This window comes from Macaca thibetana, chromosome 20, assembly GCF_024542745.1.
Source record: "Macaca thibetana thibetana isolate TM-01 chromosome 20, ASM2454274v1, whole genome shotgun sequence".
In the NCBI taxonomy this organism is placed as follows: domain Eukaryota; kingdom Metazoa; phylum Chordata; class Mammalia; order Primates; family Cercopithecidae; genus Macaca; species Macaca thibetana.
Window position 1 is genome coordinate 16,799,778 of NC_065597.1, and position 26,117 is coordinate 16,825,894.

A 26,117-nucleotide genomic window follows, 5' to 3' on the forward strand; every position below is an offset into this window, starting at 1 on the left:
GGACGGAGGTTGTCCAGGGCCCAGGAGACCACCACTGCCCCCCAAAAGCCCAGCCTCGGGCACCCCATCTGGGTGGCATCGGCACCACTTGGAAAAGGAGCCAAGAAACTTGGAAGGGTCCGAACTTAAGGAGGAAGGTCTGTGCATGCGATGAAACGTCTTAAGGCGGGCGGTCCCACGATACCCCGCGCCCTGTTCAGTGCAGTGTATCCCATTCAGCCGATACACCGACCAAATCCCGCCACTGTATCCACTGCCCGTCTTTAGAGGCGCGGGAAGGCCCCCGCCCCAGGCCAAAGGCCGGAAGGCGTCGTGGAGCGCCTACCCAGGGGCTGAGAGCCACCCGTCCCACTCCCGAGTGGGCAGGGCTGGCCCCGCCCCAGCACCGCCCCCCGACCCGCGGTGGCGCCCGAGCCCGTCGGCCCCGCTCGCCGGACCAGTCTGGCAGCGCCCGAGCTCGGATTTCAAAGCCCTGGTTTCTGGCCGTGAATGGGCCTGCGCCCGCGCGGCCGTTCCCACAGCCCCCTCCCGCGCGGCCCGCCCTCCTTCCCTCCCTCCCCACCCCGCGGTCCTCCCTCCGCCGCGCCCACGTGACGCCCGATCCTCGGCGGCTCGGATTACCGCCGCCGTCAGTCCGCGCGCCGAGGCTGCGCCGCTAGCTGCCCGCGCCGCGCCCCCCGCGCCGCCCGCCAGCCCCGCTGCGACATGGCCCGCGCCGCCCGCCGGAGGCCCGCTACCCCGGAGCGCGGCGCGGCCGGCCGCTGAGCGCGGCCTGGAGGCGGGAGGCCCGGCCCGGCCTCGGAGCGAGCGCCCGCGCGGCCCGGCCCCCTCCCCTGCGCGGCTCCCTGCGCTCCGTGCGCCCCGCCGCCGCCGCGGCCCGGCCCGGCCCGAGCATGGAGACGGCCGAGAAGGAGTGCGGTGCCCTGGGCGGGCTCTTCCAGGCCATTGTCAACGACATGAAGGTAACCGGGGCGCGGCGGGGCCGCGGCGCGCGGCGGCGGGTGCGGGTCCCCCCGGGGACGCGTGGCGGCGGGTGGCCGAGCCCCGTGTGGCCGCGCGCCGCGGTGTCTGTGTGTCCTTGTCTGAGCGTGTCCTGCCAGGGTCTGCTGGGCGCCCGTGTCTCCGGGTGCCCGTCTGGGGGTGTGGGTGCTCATGTGTCGGGGTGTCCGTGCGGTGCCCGCGGTGGCCCCGTGGGGTCCTGACCCAAGCTTGTGCACACGCAGGCTCCCTGCGCCCCAGACCGCCAAACCATGAATGGGATTTGGATCCAGGACCGACTCTAGGGCCCTTTAACGAGTCTGGGGTCTTGCCGACCTCCGCCCCCTTCCACCACCATGTTCCCCAAAGGCCCCGGAGCCCAGACAATGCTGTCACCGCCAAAGCAGGAAAAAATAATAAAGCGGAGAACCGTTAACTCCTTCCCCGCCGACCTGGGCCTCTGCGCCCGACCCTGAGACTGCCTCCCCCAGCCCCGCCCCACCCCCACAACCCCAGGAAGCTCCAGGACTCCAGGGTCCCCGGGCTGAATGTCCCTGCATCCCAAGGATAGGCCTGGATCATCACCTTGGGAGGAGGCGGGATGAAGGTTGGGGTTGGTGGAGCAACCCCAAGGGAGCGCTTTTCCTACTCCATTACCACCTTGGACTCTCAGCTCCGAGCTCCCCCTCTCTCCCAGGATTGCCTAAGGTCAGGCTGGAGCTGGCCACCCATTCATTCCTCACCCCACCAGGTGGGGAAACTGGGGCCTGGGAATGGCTCAAGGTCATTAAGGAGACTGTTGGACCCTTCCCCTGACCTCAGCCCCCATTTTTTCTCCTGGGAAAATTAGTGGGCTCCTCTCCCCAGACAAGGCCAGGGTTTGGCAGGGCTGCCCTACGCTGACTAGGCAGAGAGGGCCCAGCTCCAGTGATAGGGTGGGGACCAGGAACCAGCATTCCTGCCCTCCTGCCCTGCCCCCTTTCTTTAGCCTAGGATGAAGGGGCAGGATTTGGGGGCTGGGAGGAGAACGGGAAAGAACGATGCACCCCACAGGATCTCCCAAGGACCCCCACCCCCACACCCCAGCGCACACTCTCCAAGTGCACAACACAGAATCCCACCAGGCCATGGGTGGGGATGACACCACCCAGCACAGTGCTGCTAGGACAGGCCCCGTAAGGGGTGGGGGTTGCTGGCAGGTTGGAGGTCTAGGCTCCTGGTGCTGCCAGGACAACACCCCCAGGGACAGCTGCCAAATCTCTGCCCCTGGAAGAGGCCTGAAGCCAGCCTGGCCTGGGACTACCCAGTTAGCGGCTTGTAGATGCCCCCCATACCCTGCCCCTTATGGTGCGCTCCCCCTGGGACCCCCATCTCTTGCAACTGTACATCCAGGCCCCTCCACTGGCCCCACAGCAGTCTCCGTCTGCCCTGTGGACATCACAGCCCTGGCCCCAGGATCCTGTTCTGGGACTGGCAATACAGACCACCCTCCCCTGTCCGATCCCAGAGCTGGCTGAGGATGGGCCTTCCCGCACCCCACCACCCACCACCACTGGCAGCCTCATAGCAACCACTGCAGAGAGCAGCAGATTTTGCTCGTAGAAGTGGACCAGGACTGTCTCTCTCCCTCTCCAGCCAATTTGCAAGGAACTTTGGGATGAGACAGAAGGAAGTGGGCCCAGATCATAGCAAGAGGTTCAAGTAAGACACCAGGCATGATTTGCTGACATGTGGAGGCAAAACAGAAGAGGCTTCACTTGGGATGATGCCAAGGACAGATATGCCCCTACCTATGACACAGGCATGTGTTCAGGGGCCATGACCGGGGCAGAGAAGGGGACGAGGCTACCTGGAGGCTGATCACCTGGATTTCGGGGGCAGCTTCTGGATTTTCCCCTGGGTGGCCTGAGCAGCAGGGCCTCCGTAGAAGAAGGGCAGCCATCAGCAGCCAGGTTGAGGAGACTGAGCTTGCCCCATGAGGCCACCCCACAGTGAGTCCACAGACCCCACAGAAGCCCTCCCCTGGGCCTCTGGGAGACCCTGACCTTGAACTGAGCGGGGGCCGAGGTCAGATGCCCACTGGTGTCAGGCTGTCCACTGAAACCCAGAGAGGGGCAGGGACTTGCCCAAGGTCATAGGCCTGGGCATGGCACCTTCAGCAAAGTGAATGGGGCCTCCACCCAGTGCTGGCCCAGCCAGAAAATGGGGTCATACTCTTCGCCCACCCCTCAAGAGTGGAGAGTGTCACCTGGACACGTAGGCCTGGCCAGGCCTCTGCTAGGGGCCCCTGCAGAGGGCAGGGCTTGCATAGTGTCAGCTGGTGTGAACTGAGCACTTACGGCCTGCTGGGCGCTGCACGGAGTGCTGGCTGGGCAGCGCCTGCTTCAATCTCCACACTGACCCAGTGGGGCAGGTGCCCTTCCTCTCCTGATTTTACAGGTGAAGAAACAGGCTCAGACAGGGGGCCCTTGCCCAGGGGCACCTGGAAAGCCCAGTCCCTGGGATTGGAGGCTGGATTGCTCACCCACACTGCACATCTGAACCACAGCCGCTGCCGGGACAGAGACAGAGCGTCGTCCTCCCTGTCCGTTGGGCGCCTCTAGTGACGAGCCCTCCACCTCCCCACTCCAGAGCCGCCACTGTGCTTGGGGCAGAACGGGGGGTCTCTCGCACCCCAGCAGTCACCGCCGCCTCTGCAGCCTTGGCGCTCAGTCTTGTCTCCCTGCTTTGTAAGGGAGTGCCTCCACCTGGTGTGCAGTGACTAGGCAGACATGGGATCAGGTCCTGACCCTGCCACCCGGTGGCCGTGGGCAAATAAGTTAACCTCTACGGGCCTCTGTTTCCTCATTGGTGAAATGGGGGCAGTCATGGTATTCATCTCATGGGGCTGTTGGGAAGGTTTGCCTGGGCCTGTCCCAGGTGAAGGCTGGGGATGCTGTTCCTGGGGCGCTGGCTGCTGGAGCCCTGTCTCTTATTTTTAATCAGTGAAATTGACCTGTCCGTGAAGAGGCGGATATAAACAAATAAGACGTATGTTCCTTGTCTCTGGGGTCCTTTATGTGGTTGCCGTGGGGAGGGCGGCAGGTCCAGGTCCTTAGAGACTGAGGCATCTGGGTCCATCTGCTAAGGGGATATGGCCTGGCCTCCCCTGCACCCCATCTTGTCCCCTCCCCATGGGGACAGCCTTTAATCTCTGCGACTGCCCGAGGGCTGCTCAGGGGCTAAGAAGGTTCCTGGGTGCCAGGATAGCTGGCTCTGGACCCCCCTCCACCTCTAGCAACTTCTCTGCTCCCTAAAGGGAGGTCTTAGCAAGCTTTCAAGGCTGGGTGGGGGTGGGGGTCCAGGCAGTGGCAGAGTGCCCCCTTTTAGAAGACCCCCTGGGGTACCCCAGGCATGGGTGGCATGAGTCCATTCCTCGGGATGGCTGGGAACAGCTTCCCAGGCCCCTTCACCCTGAGCTGTGCCCGTTTGGGAATAGCCCACCCACAGCTTCCCCACTCTTGCTTCGACCTCTGTGGACTTTGCAAATATTTGCTTTCTCTGGACACTGGTTTGGTTGGGCTGGGAGGGGAGGGAGATTCTGAGGCCCCCTAAGCTGCCCTGTCTCCTTCCCACCCCTTCAAGCTCTCCTAGCCTGGCAGGGCAAGCCCTAGCCTGCTTCTGGGTTGCAGCTGGGCAGAGCCTCCCTCTGAGGCCCTGAGGGCCAGGGTCTCCTCTTTCCCCTTTCCTCAGGAAGAGCCCCAGCCTCCAGTGCCCATCCTACATGGAGGGGAGGGTCAGAAGCCCCTGTGGGCTGGGGCTTGGCTGGCCCAGGGCTGCCTGTCAAGGAGCAAGACCTCCACAGGGCCCTTGGGCCAGGGCTGAGGTTTCTCCAGGACCCCGGGGCATGCGTTAACCAGAAAAGCCCCATAATCAGATTGGACAACTGGTCGCCAGGAGCCCGACCTCCCTATTGGGAAACCCCCTTCCAACTTGGAGCCTTGGGCCAGGCTGGGATAAAGGCCACACTGTTTCCCCAGGAGGGGAGGGGAGCAGGGGGTGGAGAAAGGTGGCTCTGTTGGCCGCACAAGGCCCCATTCAGCCCAGGGCCTGGTTGTCCCGGGCAGGCTAGCTGGGCCCTGCAGCAGCCACAGTCTCCTCGGCCCTGGGAGCCACGGCTGCTGGCCTGGGATGGCAGCTTGCAGGACACAGGGCGGGGGCCCCGGAGGCCCCAGTCTACACCTGGCGTGCCTTCAGCCCTGCCACCTCCTACCCTCCACACTGTGCCTCTGCCCCTGGTGGGCAGGTCAGTGCCACTGTCCTAGGCACATGTTTGGGAGACACGATGCCTCTCATTGGGCTCAGCCCAGATCCCCTGCCAGGTGCCTGGGAAACTCCGAGGGGACGGGACCTGCCACTTCCTGCTCCGTTTCCCCTGAGGGAGATGTGGGCCCCCTGTAGCCTGTAGGGTGGACGTCCTGACATCAGGGAGGGAGGGCTTAGCAAAGGCACCCATTCCTAGGGACAGGCTTTCCTCATGCTGATGGCTCTGTCCTTGGTCCTCTGCCCTCCGAGAGGACCCAGAGCCTCCCTCTCCATGGGGCAGGGCTGCTGTGTCAGAAACTGCCCTGAGTCTGGACAGAGCATGTGAGGAGCCTGGCCCAGGTCCAGCCCTGCAGCCGCCCCACAAGAAGCTCACTTTCTCTCCCATCTGCCCGGCAGAGCTCCTACCCCATCTGGGAGGACTTCAACTCCAAGGCCACAAAGCTGCATTCCCAGCTGAGGTGAGTTGTCCCAGGGCATCCCAGCAGGGGAGAGGCAGGCAGAGACCCCCCACCCCCGACCATCCGTGCTGTTGTCCTTCTGACCATCTGTGTCGTTGCCCCTCTCCCCAGGACCACCGTGCTGGCTGCTGTGGCCTTCTTGGATGCCTTCCAGAAAGTGGCTGACATGGCTACCAACACCCGAGGTGGGGAGGCGTGTGGCTGGAGGTTGGGGGTACCCCAGGGTGGGCCTGGAGGCTGGGAAGGCAGAGTAAGAGATGGGCCAAGGAAAGTACGCCAAGCCCAGAACCTTGAGTTCTGCTCCTTAATGGAATGGGCTGGTTGTGGAGAGTGAGCCCCTCGTCACAAGAGGCATGCAAGCAGGAGTGGGTGAGTAGTGACAGGAGTGTTCCCTGGGGATTCCCTTCTTGCTGTGGCTGTTCATGTGACCCCAACCCCCCCCAGCACAGAGATTCTCCTTAGGGCTTCTTCCCACCTATGCCCGCCGTCCTTGTAAGAGCACGCAGGGTCAGGTGAGCGCGCCGTTGGGCTTGGCGCCTCCTCCGCCCTCTGGTCCGAGTGGCAGAGACCTGGGGCTCCTGCTCCTTCGGGTCCTGGGCGTGCTCATACTCCCGTGCCTGCATCTGGGCACACCTGGAGGGTCGTTTGGCCGGGTCCTGGAACAGTCTTTGGCGCTGGCCTCTCCCAACTGGGGGAGAGGGGAGGCCGCCGCAGGAGGCTGGCACGGCGGGGATGGCGGAGGAAGAGCTGGTGGAGATGGAGGAGGCCCCGAATTCCCCAGGGCCCAAAGGACTGCGGCTCGGCGGGGGCGGGGCGCGGGCTGCGGGCTCAGCCTGCGCGGCCGGGGCGCCCCCTCCTGGCCCGAGGCCGGGACTGCGCAGGCCCCGGCGGGGCCCCTTCCCACGCCGCGCTTGCCTCGCCAGGGGCCACAAGGGACATCGGCTCGGCACTCACGCGCATGTGCATGCGCCACCGCAGCATCGAGACCAAGCTGCGGCAGTTCACCAAGTGAGTGGGCGCCGCAGGGGGGCGGGGCGACGGGGCGTCGCGGGGGAGCCCAGCCCTGACCTGCGCTCCCTCCCACCCTCCGCAGCGCACTGCTGGAGAGCCTCATCAACCCGCTGCAGGAGCGCATCGAGGACTGGAAGAAGGCGGCCAACCAGCTGGACAAGGACCACGCGAAAGGTGAAGGCGGTGCGGGGCCGGGCTTCCCACCCCCCACTCCGCAGCTTCCCACCCCCTACTCCGCAGGAACCCCATTAGAGCGCTCCCCTCTCTCCCTCTGCAGAGTACAAACGAGCCCGGCATGAGATCAAAAAGAAGTCGTCGGACACGCTCAAGCTGCAAAAGAAGGCGCGCAAAGGTAGTGCCCGGCATGGCCCCCCAGCCACAGCCCCACGGCCCCGCTCCACAGCCCCGCCGCCCTGTGGGGCCCCCTAAAGCTTTCATCCTGGCCAGAGGGGCGCTGTCCCCGACACAGGACCCTCCAACCTGTTGGGTGGGACAGAGGGAGTCGCCCTGCCCCCCAAACCTGGTCCAGAACCTCCCTAGGGGAGGCAGCAGGAGGCCCAGGCACCCCCGCCCCAGGAGTGGCTCTGTCCATCCGGCGTCTTTCACACATTCTTTCTTTCTCTGTCTCTCCTCCTCTCCTCCCACATCCTTCCTGTAGAGCTACTTGGTAAGTCAAATGTCGGTCCCTCCAGCTGCTCCTCCCGTCCTTGTTGCATTTGTCTGTCTCCCCCAGCTCAGGGCCATTGGAAGGAACCTCTCCAGGCCAAGGAGAAGCGAGGAAGGCGGTCTGTCCACGAGGGAGGGGCCTGGGGCACAGTCCCCCTGGGACCCCTGGGGGCCCTGGCCAGGGATGAGTCCAGGGCCACTGCTGGGTCAGTCTGCCAGGCCAGGAGGGGTCGGCCAGGGCGAGGTGCAGGCCACAGGCCCTGGCTGCCCCACCCCCACCAGGCTGGCCTGCGTGCTTACCTGTCACCTCCCCACCTGCCATCTCATCATCTCCTCTGCATCATCCTCTCGCCTCTCTCTTTCTTGCTGCTTCTTGTGTCGCTGTTGCTGTCTGTGTGCTCTGCTCCCTGAGCTGAGTGGGAACCCACACAGATCCCTTCCCTGCCTCTAAGGCCCAGCCCTAGCTCTCCTGGACCCCGCCCCTCCATGGCCTGACCTGCAGCTGAGCCCCACACTCTCCCTTGTCCCGCTTCTGCCCCACCTCCCTGGACCTTGTGAGGTGAGGGGCACCATGCCGGGACAGTGAGGGTACCCCAGGTGGAGGCCAGGGAGGCTGCGTGTTGGCAGAGCTCCTGGGCATCAAGAGCCTCCATGGAGATGCCCCGATCCGGAGTGGCTTTGCAGCTTTGGCCTCTTTCTTGTGCGTGTGTCTGGCCTGTCTTCCTGCTTTGGTGGGACTAGCCCTTCCACAAGCCCCAGAGTCCTCACTGCCCTCCCCAGTCCCATGGCCCCAGGGCAGCACCCAGCCCAACGGCCGAGAGATGCCACCACCAGGGTCTGAGCCCATTCGTGGGTGTGGCAAGCCAGGCTGGCATCCCCAGCAAGGCCTCTCCTCCCCACCCCTCCAGGGAAAGGAGACCTGCAGCCCCAGCTGGACAGTGCCCTGCAGGACGTCAACGACATGTACCTGCTGCTGGAGGAGACGGAGAAGCAGGCCGTGCGCCGGGCGCTAATTGAGGAGCGGGGCCGCTTCTGCACCTTCATCACCTTCCTGCAGCCTGTGGTGGTGGGACTCCTGGGGACTCAGACCCCAGAGGGGTGGGCTGGGCCCAGGGTTGACCTTCTGACCTCCAAGAAGGGTCACTTCTCAACAGTCCCTGGCTGGGGGCATCAAGGCCACATGCTCCTGGCCCAAAGGCAGGTCTCATAGCTCACCATGCACTGATTTGGTCTGGACAGACCATCATACCAGCCATCTGGGCTGTGTGGGCCCTGCCTGCACCAGCCCCGAGCAGCACTGGTTAGCGAGGAAGGGTGAGAGAGGAGAGGCCCGACAAGGCCTGCTGCTTCTCCAGGGCGGGTGGGCGGGTGGGCAGGTGGGCGACAGGGCCGCAGGTCTGACTCGCTGCTTCCTCAGAACGGAGAGCTGACCATGCTGGGAGAGATCACCCACCTGCAGGGCATCATCGACGACTTGGTGGTGCTGACGGCGGAACCCCACAAACTGCCTCCCGCCAGCGAGCAGGTGTGGGAGCCCTCGGGCCAAGGGCCAGGGGCAGGGAGGAGATGGGCTGCCCTAGGTTGGGAGCAGTAGAGGGGAAAAGAGGATGGCATTTGGGGGAGGCAGCTAGGGGCATAAGACCAGACCCCTTCTAACACCCACTGCAGGCCATCCCGGAGCACCTGCCGGGGTTGGGGAGGGTCTGCCCTGGCCAGCAGCATTCTCAGACTCAGAGTAGATGGGTGAAGTCCTGGATCCATGGAGCCAGGCCCAGAGTCTGCCTGCCCTGCTCCACCTGGGCAGACTACCTGCCGAACCTGGAGATGCCCCACCTCCCTTCATGCCCAGAAACCCCATCCCCTCCCCTAGACCCAGGCATACCTGGCCACCCCACCCCAACCCTGTTCCCACTGCACTCAGACCAGTCCTGCCCCACAGCCTGCGGGCAGCACGCTCCGGGGGCACTTGTTGCATGCCCAGCATCTGCCAAGTTATCTCAGGGTATCTTCCGCTCTCAGACAGGAACAGGTGGCCCCGATTCACAGGAGAAAGCAAACTCAGGGAGGCGCAGGAGCAACCTGCACCCCATGGTGTCGGGGTCACTCGCCCAGCCCAGGCTGGGCTCGGAATCTGTACTCAGTGTGTGTGAGCTGAAGGGGCCCTAAGAAGGCTGTGTCCCCCGGTGTCTCCCTGCTCCCCACATTAGGAGAAGCCGGGGGGAGGGGGCTTCAGACTCCTGGGTCTTCTCCTGGGGAGAAGACCCAACTGGGAAGAGAGTGGGGGCCTCTGGCCCTACTAGCTCTGAGGAGCTGCCTCCAGTGACCCCCATCCATGTCCCTGTCCAGGTAATCAAAGACCTAAAGGGCTCGGACTACAGCTGGTCCTACCAGACCCCACCCTCATCACCCAGCAGCTCCAGCTCCCGGAAGTCCAGCATGTGCAGGTCAGTGGAGGTGGGGTTCCCAGGGGTGTGGGGGGCGGTATCCCAAGAGGAAATGGGGATGTTCCCAGCAAAGCTGCATCAGAAATTGCTTCAGGGCCTCAAAATTCACAACTTTTACATCATCTGAGGAATTTGCATATGTAGAGGGAAAATGTGCCCTGTCATCCCAAGACTGCTACTGGCACAGGTGTTTGTTGGCAGGATAGAGAGCAGGGGCGGTACCTGCTTCATTTATGGAGCATCTACTATGTGCCAGGTGCTGTGCTAATTGCTTTATGCATTTTTTCTCATTGAATCCTAACACTGCTGTATCAGGTATGGTGTTATCTCCATTTCACAGAAGGGAAAACTGACGCATGAAGTCCCAGCATTTAACTACTGGACTCTGCCAGGCCCAGCACCATGTGGGGTCATAGTAAGAGTCAAAGATCAGGCAGAGATAGGAAGGCTTCTAGAAACATGTACTGGGGCCACAAGGTATAGGACACTCCAGCCTAGCTGGCTCCTAAGAGCTGGTTCCCATGGAGGCAGCTGCCACATCTGGAGCCTTGGCCCAGGCTGGCCCCGGGAGCCTCACAGAGCTGGGGAGAGGTCAAGGATCTTGCAGTCACTAGCCAGGCTCAGGATCAGGGCCTTTCCTTGGTCGGGCACTGGGACTGGGTTTGGAGGAGACATTGATGGTTCAGGGTTCCTTGGGTGGGAAGGGCAGTAAACACAGAGTGAAGTGCTGGTGGGGGTCCCCCTTTACCAGGCACCCCTATCCCCAGAATCACTGGCTGGACATCCAGAGCTTGTGAGAAGCCAGGCACAGCAATCAGCTACTACCTCAGAGAGAAGCTCTGCAGACCCTGCGTGGGTGGCCGTCCCGCAGTGAAGGGGCTGATTGCAGGGGACAGCCATGAGCAGAGGCTGGGAGGCTTCAGGGTCATGCTTAGAGAGAAGGCAACTTTCATTGCCAGAAACACCATCCAAGGGTTGAATTGCTGTGCTGAGGGTGTGAGCCATGGAGGGCTGGACACCCCTTGAGGGAGTGGAGAGGGCGAGAGTGATGGTGGGTGTAGGATCCACCTGGAAGGTGACCTCTGTACCCGGACACACCGTCACCATATGCTAGACATCCAGTTAGGACTGGATGGCAAATACCAGATTTTCAGAAGGTGGTTTAGAAATGATCGGACTCGCTGCGGGCAGTCGCTCATGCCTGTAATCCTAGCACTTCGGGAGGCCGAGGCTAACATGGCGAAACCCCGTCTCTACTAAAAAATACAAAATAATTAGCCAGGCGTGGTGGCGGGCGCCTGTAGTCCCAACGACTCGGGAGGCTGAGGCAGGAGAATGGCGTCAACTCGGGAGGCAGAGCTTGGAGTGAGCCGAGATTGCGCCACTGCACTCCAGCCTGGGTGACAGAGCGAGACTCCGTCTCAAAAAAAAAAAAAAAAGTGATCATACTTGTGTCTGGTTCTAATTGTTTGATGCCCAGTGACTCAGTTTCCCCATCATAAAACTATTTTTTTTTAATGGTGGTCTTCAGTGATAAAGATATATTCTTTAGGATATAAGAATCTAGATTAAGATCTTTGGTGAAACCAATCGGTTTTTTGGTGGGTTTTTTGGGTTTTGTTGTGTTGTGAGACAGGGTCTCGCTCTGTCACCCAGGCTGGAGTGCAGTGGCACAATCATGGCTCACTGTGGCCTCGACCTCTGTGGTTCAAGTGATTCTCCTACCTCAGTTTCCCAAATAGCTGGGACTACAGGTGTGCACTACCATGCCTAGCTAATTTTCATATTTTTTGTAGAGATGGGGTCTCACCATATTGCCCAGCCTGGTCTCAAATTCCTGGACTCAAGCAATCCACCCACCTCAGCCTCCCAAAGTGCTGGGACAGGTGTGAGCCACCACACCCAGACAATACAACTGTTTCTTGTTTCTTTTCTTTTTTTTTTTTTTTTCAAGACAGAGCCTTGCTCTGTCTCCCAGGCTGGAGTGCAGTGGCGTAATCTTGGTTCACTGCAACCTCCACCTCCCAGGTTCAAGTGATTCTCATGCCTCAACCTCCCAGGTAGCTGGGATTACAGGCGTACGCCACCATGCCTGGCTAACTTTTGCATTTTTAGTAGCAATGGGGTTTCACTGTGTTCTCCAGGCTGGTCTTGAACCCCTGTCCTCAAATGATCCGCCCACCTTGGTGTCCCAAAGTTCTGGGATTACAGATATGAGCCACTGTGCTCGGCCTGGACAGCTGTTCTTAGTGGCAGAATAGGAGGCAGAGAGGTCGCCTGACCCTGGGCATTCCCTGACCACAGCTCCCCTCAGCACTGGGGCTTGGGGGTACCCTGCTCTGGCACTCCCCTTCCACACTGTCCCAGAACACAGCTCCTCTGTAGCACCTGGGTCTCAGGACCTCCTAGTCTGACATTGTCTTTTCCTTCCTTTGCCCCTCACCTCTTTCCCCACCCTCGTCTGTCAACCTTCCCGAAACGCACACCCCTCTGTCTCCCTGTCTGGCTACTGTGCCCTCTTCCTTCACTCCCCTAGTGCCCCCAGCAGCAGTAGCAGTGCCAAGGGTGGCGGAGCCCCATGGCCTGGGGGTGCCCAAACATACTCACCCAGTTCCACCTGTCGCTACCGCAGCCTGGCGCAGCCAGCCACCACCACCACTCGCCTCTCCAGCGTTTCCTCCCATGACTCTGGCTTCGTCTCCCAGGATGCCACCTACTCCAAGCCCCCCTCGCCTATGCCTTCAGACATCACCAGCCAGGTGAGGGGGCGTTAGAAGGATCAATCAGGGTGGGGTACAGCAGCCTTATGCCAGCATCAGGCAAGCCACATGTGGGGCTACTATAGCTGTTTAGACTGGCCTGAAGGCCCCCAAGGCCTTTATTCTGTTCAGTATTTATATTATCATTTTTTTATCTCTGCTTTTAAATTCACATATCTTTATATTTTTAATGAGTCTCTTGTAAGCAGTATAATGCCTAGATTTTCTTTTTTTATCCAATCTGACAACCTCTTTTAATTGGCATTTTTAGCACCTTTGTATATATTATGAATACTGACATATTTAGACTTCTGGCTTTCTTCTTTCTGTTTGTCCTGAATTCTTGTCTCTACCCTTGCCTTTGTTTTTTCTTTTCTCTTATTTCCCCTCTACTGAATTGTAAGTTATGTGCTATCTCTTTTCTTTTATAGATTACCTTGAAATCTTAACATGCATACTTAACAAAGTCAGAACCCCACCTCCTGAATAATTCAAGGTTCTTAATATATATATATTTTACTTGTCACCCACTCTCTCTCAAACTTACAAGCTATATTATTTTCTCTTTTTTTATAGTACCCACAAATGACATTTTTCTTCTTCATTTCTTTATTTTATACATACAGTACTTGTTTAGATTTACCCATATGTTAATACACATGTCTTGTCATTTTTTCCTCGCATCTCAAATCCTCCAAAGTTTACTTTCTTTCTTTCTGAAGTAAAGAACATCTTTTAGAAGTTCTTTTAGAATAGATCTGTAGTTGTAAACTCTCGGGTTTTGTTTATCTGAAACATGTTTTCTTTTGTCCTCCTTCTTGAAAGTTCGTTTGGCCAGGAGCACTATTCTGGGGTGAGCGTTGTCTTCCATCCACACTGTGAGGGTAGATAGTTTTCCGCTGTGTTCTGGCTTCCACCATTGGTTGGAAGGTCAGCTGTCAGTCACTGATGCTTCTTTTTGAGGAATCTGAGTCTTTCTCTGGACACTTTTAGGCCTTCTCTTTAGTTGTGCTACAATGTGTCTATAATGTAGATTCATTTTTATTTAACCTCTCTTGGTTTGTATCATGTCTTTCATTTGTTCTGGAAATTTTCAGTCATTATCTCGTTTTGTTTTGGTTTTGTTTGGTTTTGTTTTGTTTTGAGACAGGGTCTCACTCTGTCACCCAGGCTGGAGCACAGTGGCATGATCTTGGCTCACTGCAACCTCCTCCTCCCAGGCTCAAGCGATCCTCCCACCTCACCCTCCCAAGCAGCTGGTACTATAGGCATGCGCCACCATGCCCAGCTAATTTTTGTATTTTTAGTAGAGACTACATTTTGCCATGTTGCCCAGGCTGGTCTTGAACTCCTGGGCTCAAGGGATCTGCCTGCCTGGGCCTCCCAAAGTGCTGGGATTACAGGTGTGAGCAACCGCGCCCAGCCAGTCATTATCTCTTTACTTCCACTTTGATTCTTTCTATTCTCTCCTGCTGGGATTCCAGTTGGATGCATGTCCAGCCCTCTCTTTCTATCTTATGCATCTCTTAGCTCATATTTTCTATCTCCTTTTTTCTCCAGATATATTCTGGATCATTTCTTCAGTTTTATCTTACAATCGACTTTTTCTCCTTTTTGCTATTTAACCTACCCACTGAGGCTTTTTTGTTTCGGGGTTTTTTTTTAACTTTTTATTTTGAAATCATTTTAGACTTGTAGAAAAGTTGTAAAGTGTGTAGAGTTCCCATATACTCTTCCCAGAGTCTCCCCAATGTTGACATCTTACTTTACATAACCATCAAAAACGTTTTTAAAACCAAGAAATTAACACTGGTGTAATACTAAGTAATCTACAGTCTTCTTTCTATTTTTGCCAGTTTTCCCTCTCCTGGTCCAGGGGTCCATGACCCGATTCAGGACCCTACATAATGTTCCTGGGTTTTTTTTTTCTTTTCTTTTTGAGACAGAGTTTCGCTCTTGTCACCCAGGCTGGAGTGCAGTGGTGCAATCTTGGCTCACTGCAACCTCTGCCTCATGGGTTCAAGCGATTCTTCTGCCTCAGCCTCCCAAGTAGCTGGGATTACAGGCATGCGCCACCACACCCAGCTAATTTTTTGTGTTTAGTAGAGACGGGGTTTCACCGTGTTGGTCAGGCTGGCCTCGAATTCCTGACCTCAGGTGATCTGCCCACTTCAGCCTCCCAAAGCGCTGGGATTACAGACATGAGCCACTGCTCCCGGCTAGGACCCTACATAGTGTTTCGTGTTGGTGTCACCTCAGTTTCTCCAGCTCATGACAGTTTCTCACACCTGTCCCTCCTTGTTTTTCATGACTTTGATACTTTTGAAGAATATCAGTCAGATGTTTTGTAGGATGCCTCTGAATCTGGCTTTGTCTGATGTCTTTTCATTCAGAATTAGAAGTCGTACAGTTTTGGCAAGAGTACCACAGAAGCGCGGTTGTCCCCTTCTTGGTGCATCCTAAATGCTGCACAATGTCACTGTGCTGTGTGACTGGTGATGTTCACCTTGATCCTTGGTTAAGGTGGTGTATGCCAAGTTTCTCCACTGGAGAGTCATTATTTCCGCCTTTTTAATTAATGGAATATACTGTGAAGGGATACTTTTGAGATGATGAAAATCTTCTGCTTCTCCTTGTACTTTTGCTCACTAGTTTTGGCATCCACTGATGATCTTGCTTGTTAAAATAGGTGACTTTCTATTTCCGTCATTTCTCCTATATTTTTTAATTGAGATTCTACTATAAAAAGATCTGTCCCTTCTCCCCCATTTATTTATATATTCAATTTTTAATTTCTATCAATATGGGCTCATAAATATTTCTTTTATTCTATGGGTTATAACCCATCACCATTGAGTCTTTCAGGAACTTTTTTTTTTTCCTTTTGAGACAGACTCTTGCTCCATTGTCCAGGCTGGAGTGCAATGGTGCGATCTTGGCTCGCTGCAACCTCCTCCTCCCGGGTTCAAGCCATTCCCCTGCCTCCACCTCCCAAGTAGCTGGGATTACAGGTGTGTGCCACCACGCCCAGCTAATTTTTGTATTTTTAGTAGAGGCGGGATTCTGCCATTTTGACCAGCCTGGTCTGGAACTCCTAATCTCAAGTGATCCACCCATGTCAGCCTCCCAAGTGCTGGGATTACAGGCATGACCTGCCACACCTGGCCAAGGAACTTTTTTATCGAGGTATTCTAAACACACCAAGAACAAGAATATAAGCAGGATAACCACCACTCCTGAAGCCACCAGTGCTCACTTAAGTCACTACACACCCAAGGGTAACCACTGTCCTACTTTTGACTTTTTTTTTTTTTTTTGAGACAGGATCTCACTCTGTCACCCAGGCTCAAGCAGTCTTCCTGCCTCAGCCTCCCAAGTAGCTGGGACTACGGGTGTGCACCATCATGCCCGGCTAATTTTTATATTTTTTATTTTATAGAGATGGGGGTCTCACTTTGTTTCCTAGGCTGGTCTTGAACTCCTGCCTTCAAGCAATCCATCCACTTCAGCTTCCCAAATCACTGGGATTTCAGGCGTGAGCCACAGTGCCTGGCCTAGTTTTGCCCTTTTTATCCTTTCTACGTGTTATACTTGGAATCATATAGTATGTATCCTTTATGTCTGGCTTCTTTTTGCTCAGTTATGTTGATGAGATTCATCCATGTTTTAGGTGGAGATATAGATCTTGCGCATTGCTATATGGCATTCTATTGTGTGAATACATAATTAACCCTTTTGATGGACATTTGCATAGTTTCCAGTTTTTTGGCTATGATGCTGCTAATAGTGCTGCTGTGAACATTCTAGTATGCGGTTCTGTGGGGCACATTCCTAGGAGCAGAATTGCATAGTCATGGGATATGCACATCTTCAGATTTGATAGGTACTACCAAACAGTGAACCAAAGTGCTCATACGAATTTACCCTCCTGTTAGCAAGATTAGGACAGTGTTTTGTGTTTTGTTTTGGAGACAGTCTCACTCCCAGGCTGGAGTACAGTGGTGCAATTTCAGCTCACTGCAACCTCCACCCTTGGGGTTCAAGTGATTCTCCTGCCTCAGACTCCTGAGTAGCTGGGATTACAGGTCCATGCCACCACACCTGGCTAATTTTTGTATTTTTAGTAGAGATGGGGTTTTGCCATGTTGGCCAAGCAGGTCTCAAACGCCTGACCTCAGGCAGTCCACCCGCTTCCGCCTTCCAAAGTGCTGGGCTTACAGGCATGAGCCACCATACCTGGCCAAGATTATGACAGTTCATTGCTGTTCCACATCCTCACCAGCCCTTGACATTTTATCTTGATTTCATTTTAGCCATTCTGGTGGGGGATAGTAATAGTAATTCCCTGTATATTTTATTTGCATTTCTCTAATGCTGTTGTGATTGAACACCTTTTCATACTTTTTTTTGTTTGTTGGTTTGTTTTATGAAACAGAGTCTCGCTCTGTCACCCAGACTTGAGTGCAGTGGCACAATCTTGGCTCACTCTAACCTCTGCCTCCCAGGCTTAGGCAATTCTCCTGCCTCAGGCTTCCGAGTAGCTGGGATTACAGGCGTATGCCACCACACCTGGCTAATTTTTGTATTTTTAGTAGAGACGGGGTTTCACCATGTTGGCCAGGCTGGTCTTGAACTCCTGACCTCAGGTTATCTGCTCGCCTTGGCTTCCCAAAGTGCTGGGATTACAGGCGTGAGCTACCGCGCCCAGCCTTCATACTTTTTTTTAAGAGATAGGGTCTTGCTATGTTGCCCAGGCTGGCCTCATACTCTTGAGCTTAAGCAATCTTCCTACCTCAGCTTCCTGAATAGCTGAGACTACAGATGTGTGCCATTGAACCCAGCTACCTTTTCATACCCTTAAAGACCATTAGAATATTTCCTTTCATGAAGGACCTTTTTAAATCGTTTGCCCATTTTTCTACTGCATTATCTGTCTTCTTCTTACCAATTTATAGAACTTTTTGATATTGCAGATAAAGTTCCTAATTGGATATCTTCTCTCCTTCTATGGGTACATTTTTATTCTCTTAATGGGGGTCTTTTAATGACCAGAAGTTCTTAGTTTTAAAATAGTCCAGTTTATCCATTTTTAAATTGTTAGTGCTATTTGTGTCCTGCTTGAGATATTTTTGCCTACTGCAAGGTCACAAAGATGTTTTCCTCTAAAAAGCCTTTTGGTTTTGCCCTTTTCCTTTAGATCTGCAGCTCATCTGGAATTGAGTGTGTGTGTGTGTGTGTGTGTGTGTGTGCGCGCGCGCGCACGTGTGTGTGGTGTGAGGTAGGGGTCATTTTTTTCACATGGATATCCAATTGACCCAGGACAGTGTATTGAAAAAAAAGAAAAATATGTCTTAGTCAATTTGGACTGCCGTAACAAAATACCATAACCTGGGTGGCTTAGACTTCAGAAATGTAGTGCTCACAGCTCTGGAGGCTGGAAGGCCAGGATCAACACACCAGCAGATTCGGTGTCTGGTGAGGACCCGCTTTCTGGTTCATAGATGTCACCTTCTTGCTGTGTCCTCAGTGTTGGAAGGGGCAAACTAGGTCCCTCAAACCTCTTTTATAAGATCCCTTTCATGAGGGCTCCACCCTCATGATCTAACCACCTCTCAGTACCTCATCTTGGGGGTTAAGATTTGAACAGAGGAATTTGGGGGAGACATAGACATTTGGAGCATAGCATCTTCTTTTCCTCAGTGCACAGCAGTGCTGCCTTCATCATCAGTCAGGTATCTGTAGGTGTGTGGTTATTTCTGGACTTGGCACTCTGTCCTACTTGTTGATTTCTCTGCCTTATATCAATGCCACACCATCTTAATTATTGTAACTTCATAAAAAGTCTTTTTTTTTGAGACAGTCTTACTCTCTCCCCCAGGCTGGAGAGTGCAGAGGTGCAATCTTGGCTCAATGAAACCTCTGTTCCCACACTTAAGCAATTCTCATCCCTCAGCCTCCTGAGTAGCTGGGATTACATGTGCACCACCACACCCAGCTAATTTTTTGAATTTTTTGTATTGGGGTTTTGCCATGTTAGCCAGGCTGGTCTCAAACTCCTAATCTCAAGCAATCCACCCACCTCAGCCTCCCAAAGTGCTGGGATTATAGGCGTGAGCCACTGTGCCCAGCCAAACTTTATAGAAAATCTTGATATCTGATCATGGAAGTCCCCTAGCTTGGTTATTTTTTTGGTATCACTTTGTCTTTTTTCAGCCCTTTGCATTTCCATGTAACTTTTAGGATCAGCTTGTCAGTTTCCACCAAAAGAAGAAAAGAAAAAAAGCTCCTGGGATTTGAATGGAATTGCAGATATATCTCTCCGTTTGTTTAGGCTTTACTTCCTCTCAATACTGTTTTGTAGGGGTTTTTGGTTTTCGGGTTTTTTTCTGAGGCAGAGTCTCACTCTGTCACCCAGGCTGGAGTGCAGTGGTGCAATCTCAGCTCATTGCAACCTCAGCCTCCTGGGTGCCTCAGCCTCCCGAGTAGCTGGGATTATAGACATGCACCACCATGCCAGACTAATTTTTGTATTTTTAGTAGAGACGAGGTTTCACCTTGTTGGCCAGGCTGGTCTCAAACTCCTGGCCTCATGTGATCCTCCCATCTTGGCCTCCCAAAGCGCTGGGATTACAGGCGTGAGCCACCATGCCCAGCTTGTTTTGTGGTTTTTGTGTAAAGATCTAGCATATCTGTCATTGGAATTTTTTCCCTATGTATTCAGTGTTTATTGACGTTATTGTAAATTACATTAGTGTTTTAGGGTGGTTTTGTTTTGTTTTCCTGTTAGCTGCTAGTATTTAGAAATGCAATTGATCTTTTTCTGACTTTGTTCCAATAACCTTGTTGAAAGGTTAATCCTACGTTGATTCTAATAACTTGTAGATTCTTTTTAATATTCTACATATACTATTGTCACTTGTAAATAGTGATCTTTTTTTTTTTTTTTTTGTGAGACAGAGTCTTGCTCTGTCACCCACACTGGAGTGCTAGAGTTCAATGGTGAGATCACAGCTCACTGCAGTCTTGAATTCCTAGGCTCAAGATATCCTCGTGCTTCAGCTTCCTGTGTAGCTGGGACCACAGGCATGTGCCAGCACACCTGGCTAACTTTTATTTTTCATAAAGACAGGGGTCTCACTATGTTAGGCTGGTCTCGAACTCCTGGGTTCAAGTGATCCTTATATATCAGCCTCCCAAAGTGCTGGGATTACAGGTATGAGCCACCACACTTGGCCTTCTTTCTTTTCTTTCCAATCCATTTGTTTTTTCTTTCTTTTTCTTGCTTTATTGCACTAGCCAAGATTTCCAGTGCTGAACAGGAGTGATGACAGTGGGCATCCTTGTCTTTCTCCCAATCTCAGAGGGAAAAGTATCAGTGCATTTGTAGATATTCTTTATCAGAGCAGCTTCCTTTTTAGAAGCTTGTGTCTTTGTTTTGTTTGTTTTTTCATGAGCGAGTGTTGAATTTTTTATCTGAGTTTTCCAAATACTTTTTCCATTGAGTTTACTTTAACCATCATATTGCCAAAAGTCTGCATTTGTTATTTCCTCTGAATTCTCACAGGTGGTGCCTGGTTTCCTTTTATTTTGGTGATCTTGGTTCATTCGAATCTGCAGGAAATCTGGGGATCTAAATCCAGAATGATTCAGAGAGCTGGAGGAAGGGGGCTGCCCTGGCTTAACTTGGCTCATTCCCAGGCCAACACCTCACCGTGCTCCATGTCCCCACTGCTGCCACCCTTAGTATCTCTTTTCCCCCTTACTGGCCACATCCAGGCCGTCAGCAGTGAGTCCTGTGGTCAGTCTTCGAAATGCGCAGGGCTGGGCTATCGGGTGGGTCAGCACCCATCGTGTGCACTCTGGGCTGCTGTGTCCTGCTGCAGATGAAGCTGGCGTCTGCCCCAGGGAACCCTGCTCATCACACGTGCTCAGGAGTTCATGGGCCTGTGTCTACCCTGCTTTTTTCTTTATTCTTTGTAGTTGTTTAGGAAGGGAGGGCGTCCTAGAACACCTAGTCCACCCCACTGCCCAGAGCAGGCGTGTCACTTTCATACTTCAGTCCACTTTAAAACAGGCTTCCCCCACCCCATTCTACGGAAGCAGTTCTCCTCAGAGTCTCCATAGACACCCTGTGCCCCAAGCGGACAGCCCCATCCAGCAGCATCAGCACAGCCACCCCCTTCTCCACAGAGCAGGCTCTCCTGATTCCTGGGGCATCGCCTGCTTATGGTTCTCCTACTTCTCCGGCCACTCCCTGTCGCTCTCCTTTACGGGACTCTCTTCTTCCTCCCAACTGCTGCGCATCAGCAGCCGCGGGCCTGGCCGTTCAATCTTGTCTAACTGCACTCGCTGCCTGGTGGCCTCATCCTACCCCAAGATCGCTGCACTGATGGCTCCAACCCCAACTTCTCCCTGCACTCAGCTTGTGAATACGATGGCCCTCATTGCATCCTTGCAGAGACCTCAGAGGCAGCTCAGCTCAGTGCTCAGCGTGGCACCTGGGGCTTCACACTTCCCCCGTGTCCTGTCTGAGAAAACTGTGACACCATCAACCCAACTGCTCAGACCAAACACCCAGCTGCCACCCTTAGTATCTCTTTTCCCCCTTATTGGCCACATCCAGGCTGTCAGCAGTGAATCCTGTGGTCAGTCTTCGAAATGCGCAGGGCTGGGCTGTCGGGTGCATCAGCGCCCATCGCGTGCGCTCTGGGCTGCTGTGTCCTGCTGCAGATGCTCAGCGGCTGTGGCCCTGGGGTAGGGGGGTGGGCGCTGGGCAAGGTGCTGAATTGAACCTCCCCCTTGCATGCCAGCTCTGTGACCAAAACTGTTCTCTCCTCTCCTCCTCGCTGCCCGCCGGCCCCTCTGTCTGCAACCGCCTGCTGGCCTCTGCATGGCAGAAGTCCTCCAGCTCTGCATCCTCTGAGGCCTCGGAAACCTGCCAGTCCGTTAGCGAGTGCAGCTCCCCCACCTCGGTCAGTGCTCCCAGCCCGGCCCCAGGATAGTCACCAGCTGCTCCTCCTATCCGTGCCCTCTCCACCTGGTGCCACTACCACACAGAGGGCCTGGGTTCAGCCAGGGGTGCGTGCACACAGCACCTGTCCCCAAGAGACAAGCCGCCTGGCCACCTCCTACAGTCACTGCCCACACAGCCACATCTTACCCCTGGGCCTGGTGGGACTGAGGGGCCACGGTCACACTCCATGTTCTGCCCTTGGCTGTGACTGTGAACCAGAGGCCCTTCATAGCCCTGGACACCGTGAGCCTCAGCCACAGCCCGGGCTGTAGATGGTAGGGCCAAGGGTCCCCCTGACCTGCCACACCCTCCCTGCAGGACTGGTCCAAGGTTGGCTCCCACGAGCAGCCCTCAGGCGCCACTCTGCAACGGAGGAAGGACCGAGTGGAGCTCCTGAGAGACACAGAGCCAGGCCCTGCCAGTGGGGGCACCCTGGGCCCCAGTGGGGAAGAGGCACCACGACCCCGGATGTCCCCTGCCACCATCGCGGCCAAGGTAGGCCGGCCAGGGTCCCCCTTCACTCCCAGGTTACTCCCAGGAGGCCCAGCCAGTGGCCTCAGGGCCAGCTCCAACCACCTGGCAGGGCTGCCTGGAGTTTGGGCAGAGGAGATTGGGGGCACAAGGCTTCAGCCTGCACTTTCCCACCCTCAGCACAGCGAGGAGGTGTCCCCCGCAGCCAGTGACCTGGCCATGGTGCTGACGCGCGGCCTGAGCCTGGAGCACCAGAAGAGCAGCCGGGACTCGCTGCAGTACTCCAGCGGCTACAGCACGCAGACCACCACGCCCTCCTGCTCTGAGGACACCATTCCCTCCCAAGGCAGGCCTGCGGGGCTGGGGTGGGACCAGGGATGGCTGGGACTTCGCCATCCAGGAGGGCCCCGTCCTTCCCCCTCTGTGCTCACCCTGGTGGGCTGGGGGCAAGGAACTACCTGGGACCCCGGCCTTACTGCGTCCCATGCCCCCAGGCTCCGACTACGACTGCTACTCTGTGAATGGGGATGCAGACAGCGAGGGCCCGCCTGAGTTTGACAAGTCATCCACCATCCCGCGCAACAGCAACATCGCCCAGAACTACCGCCGCCTGATCCAGACCAAGCGCCCAGCCTCCACTGCTGGGCTGCCCACCGCCACTGGCCTGCCCTCGGGCGCACCCCCTGGCGTGGCCACCATCCGCCGCACGCCCTCCACCAAGCCTACCGTGCGCCGCGCCCTGTCCAGCGCTGGCCCCATCCCCATCCGGCCGCCCATCGTCCCTGTGAAGACGCCCACGGTGCCTGACTCACCCGGCTACATGGGGCCCACACGGGCGGGCAGCGAGGAGTGCGTCTTCTACACCGACGAGACCGCCTCACCCCTGGCACCGGACCTTGCCAAGGCCTCCCCAAAGAGGCTCAGCCTGCCCAACACAGCCTGGGGCAGCCCATCCCCAGAGGCAGCCGGGTACCCCGGGGCAGGTGCCGAGGACGAGCAGCAGCAGCTGGCGGCCAACCGGCACAGTCTGGTGGAGAAGCTGGGAGAGCTGGTGGCGGGTGCCCACGCACTGGGCGAGGGCCAGTTCCCCTTCCCCACTGCTCTGTCGGCCACCCCCACGGAGGAGACACCCACTCCGCCCCCAGCCGCCACCAGCGACCCCCCGGCCGAAGACATGCTGGTGGCCATCCGGCGTGGGGTCCGGCTCCGCAGGACCGTCACCAACGACAGGTCGGCGCCCCGCATCTTATGATGGCGCCACCCTCCCCATCCTCTCAGGCCCCAGTGCGAGCAGGTGGCCTGGTCTGTGAGCCGCAGGCACTCAAAGCAAAGGCCCAGCCAGGAGAGAGGACAGAACCAGGGCAGAGGCCATGCCACTTTACAGAAAGACACACCTCACTTGGATTCCAGCATTTAAACGGGAAGTGACTTCTTAGCAAGCCTGGCCGGGACGGAGCCTGCAGGCCTGGGCCTGGTTCGGGGTCTGTTTTATGCTCTTCTGTCTCTCCTCTTCCTCCTCTCGGGCCCTGCCTCTTCCATACCCGTGAGCACCAGGGCCAGGGCCCCGCCCACAGCAGAGGGGCCGGGCTGGCCTCCCTGTCACCATCCCGGCCTCTCCCAGGGCTGGTCCTGCCTCAGCTCCTCCTGGAATGCTGGCCCCCTCTCCCCTGCCTGAGCCCCCCTCCTCCCCTCTTGCCTTCTCTCTGCCTCTCCCAGGCCTCTCTCTCCGGGAAGCAGAGCGGCTGTGGAGGGCAGGTGCGCGCTGGGCTGGATGTCTGCTGGGGGCTGGGGGCTGGGGGCCAGGGCAGCAGGTTGGAGTTGGGCAGCCAGGCCCTCCCGTGTGGGAAGGGAGTTCCAGGGCCCACGCCGAGTCTCAGGGAGGAAACCAGGGGCTGCCTGGGGAGTCCCGGGGGCCCTGTGGTGGCTCCCGCCCCTCGCCTCCCCGACCCCGTGAGGCTGGCTGGAGGGGCCAGGGCAGTTCCTTGGAAACTAGGGCAGCAGGGTTAGGAGGCCGGAGGCCCTAGGGTCACCGGCCAGCCACACAGGCACCGTTTTCAGATGTTCACTTCTCATTGGGTACATCAATCCTTTAACTTTGGGGTCACAGTTTCAGCCACCTTTGGAAGGAGGGGACTGGAGCAGTAGGAGGTGTGGGGTCATTTTATGAATATAATAAAATGGAGCTGGCTGTGGACGAGGACTGTGTGGGGGTGAGGGGACGATACAGGGTGGGTGTCTGGGAGCACCTGGGGGACAGCCCCCCCCCGGTGGCCTGGTGGTCCTATGGCAGGAGGAGAAGGGGGGGACTTGGCTCCCCCAGAGTCCTGGGAAAGCTACTGTTCTCTCTGGCGTCTTGAGCGTAGCCAAAATAGGGTTGGGAGGCTCCCGGCCTGTCTGCTGTGGTCTGAGCCAGCTGCAAGCCCAGGTAGGGGAGCGAGTCTGGGAAGATTGGCTTTGACTCTCTGTTGCCAGAGGAGATGCCATCCCAGGACGGCCCCCACTGTAGTCCAGGCTTGCGCTGGCAGCGGGGGCAGGGGGAGGGGCAAAGCTGCCCCCACCCCACGCACCAAGTCACGCCAAGTCTCAGCAGGTAAAAGCACGTGAGCCTAAGGCAAGCGGAGGAAGTCCTGGTGGCCCCGCAGGTCAGGAGGGAAAGCAGGGCTCGGAGGGCATCGTGGTCCCAGGGCAGGGTCCTACCTGGGGGTCAGGAGCACCTTGGTCTTGATGGAGTGGAGCTGGGTCTGAGCCTCCCAGGCTTGAGCTCCTGGAAGTTGTTGTGCGGTGAGTTGGGACCCCGGCAGGGCAGCTCCTGGGTAAGTCTGGGCGCCAAGCAGGCCCTGATGTGCACGGAGTCTCATCAGAGAGAGCTGATGGAGAATGGTCCCTGTAAGTAAGTCACTAGGTCCAACAACTGCCTGGCCGAGCACTCAACCCGTGGAGCTCAGGCCAACATCAGGGCCCCTGTTTTAGGGGCCAGGAGAGCAGGTGACCAGTGTGGGGAGTCTTGGGTGGAATTTCTGCCGCACATTCTCCCCAGGGCTGCAGGGGTCTGCTGAGGCAGGGCGGTGGAGCAGGATTCAGGATGTGGTGGGAATAGTGTGAGGGGCAGTGGGTGGGCAGGCCTGGGTTTCAGAGGTCCTGATGGGAAAGGAGGCAGGGGCTTCCCAGAGAGGGGGGCTCGTGTGGCACAGCCCCCACCAACTCCGCCGTGCCCCTCCCCTGCAAGCCCCGGGGGCTGTACATACTCTACCCCATCCCCTCGTCCATCCTGAGACCATCCCTGCCGCCCTTGCGTCGACGTAGCGACCACCTTGTAGGCCCACCCACCTCGGGATCCGAGCCAACCATCCCACATCACAAACTTTGGTTTGGGGGACTTTACGTTTGTTTAATTTCTCATTTTGTACAGAGAAATATTCTTTTCAAAAGCGTCTTTTGACTGAAGTAACTTTCCTGGTGCTGTTGTTAACTCGTTCCTTTTCTTAAGTTATTCCCCCACCCCAGGCAGCCCTCCTGGTTCCTACTCACCCTTCCCCCCCTCCCCTACCCTCCATCCCATACGAACCATTTTGTTTCTTTTCTTTCTGTCAGATTTTGGAAAAATTCTCCTCTCCTCCCCGCCCCCTCCACACCATCCTCTCCCTGATTTAAATAGTCACTGCTACAAGTAACAGATGCACTGTGAAGATTCCAGTATTAATAAAGGTGTACTGTAATTAACACCCCTGCCTCTGCCTGGCTGCTTTCCCGCCCCATCCCCACACCTCACCTTTCCTACCCCAGATCCCAGCTGCAGGGGGCCAGGCTGGGGGCTCCCGGAGGATCTCAGATCTCCATGTGGGGGCCAGGGCCAGACCTGGGTCTCTGAAATGCCCCACAGGTGTCCCTGCTAGGGGCTGCCTGGGGGCAGCCAGATGGAGGGAGGGAGGGAGGATGGCAAGGGTCAAGGCGAGGGGATCAGCCCAACACTGCCTCCCCCAACCCAGGCTTACAGAGGCCCCTGGGCTAGGCA

General features: G+C 56.4%; 1 protein-coding gene and 1 long non-coding RNA gene across 4 annotated transcripts; one reads left to right on the forward strand and one right to left on the reverse strand.

Annotated features, from left to right (window-relative positions):
• Positions 1 to 633: 633 nt before the first annotated feature.
• Positions 634 to 25,827, forward strand: MTSS2 (MTSS I-BAR domain containing 2). Of its 3 annotated transcripts, none has more exons than XM_050772705.1 (14): positions 634 to 962; positions 5,680 to 5,741; positions 5,853 to 5,926; positions 6,665 to 6,749; positions 6,835 to 6,926; positions 7,030 to 7,104; positions 8,327 to 8,484; positions 8,836 to 8,943; positions 9,765 to 9,862; positions 12,399 to 12,621; positions 21,519 to 21,593; positions 21,953 to 22,129; positions 22,286 to 22,451; positions 22,600 to 25,827. In XM_050772705.1, exons 1-14 carry the CDS (start codon positions 894 to 896, stop codon positions 23,355 to 23,357), a joined length of 2,220 nt encoding a protein of 739 aa, XP_050628662.1. In that variant the 5' UTR covers positions 634 to 893; the 3' UTR covers positions 23,358 to 25,827. The 3 variants fall into 3 exon arrangements, with proteins under 3 accessions (XP_050628662.1, XP_050628664.1, XP_050628663.1); XM_050772707.1 differs by having other exon boundaries at positions 786 to 962; positions 12,495 to 12,621; XM_050772706.1 differs by lacking the exon at positions 21,519 to 21,593 and having other exon boundaries at positions 786 to 962.
• LOC126943790 (uncharacterized) lies at positions 13,421 to 21,522 on the reverse strand. The gene is made up of 2 exons (XR_007721855.1): positions 15,894 to 21,522; positions 13,421 to 15,857 (listed from the first exon to the last, which is right to left on the reverse strand). It is a non-coding gene; the product is annotated as an uncharacterized LOC126943790 (long non-coding RNA).
• Positions 25,828 to 26,117: the final 290 nt, after the last annotated feature.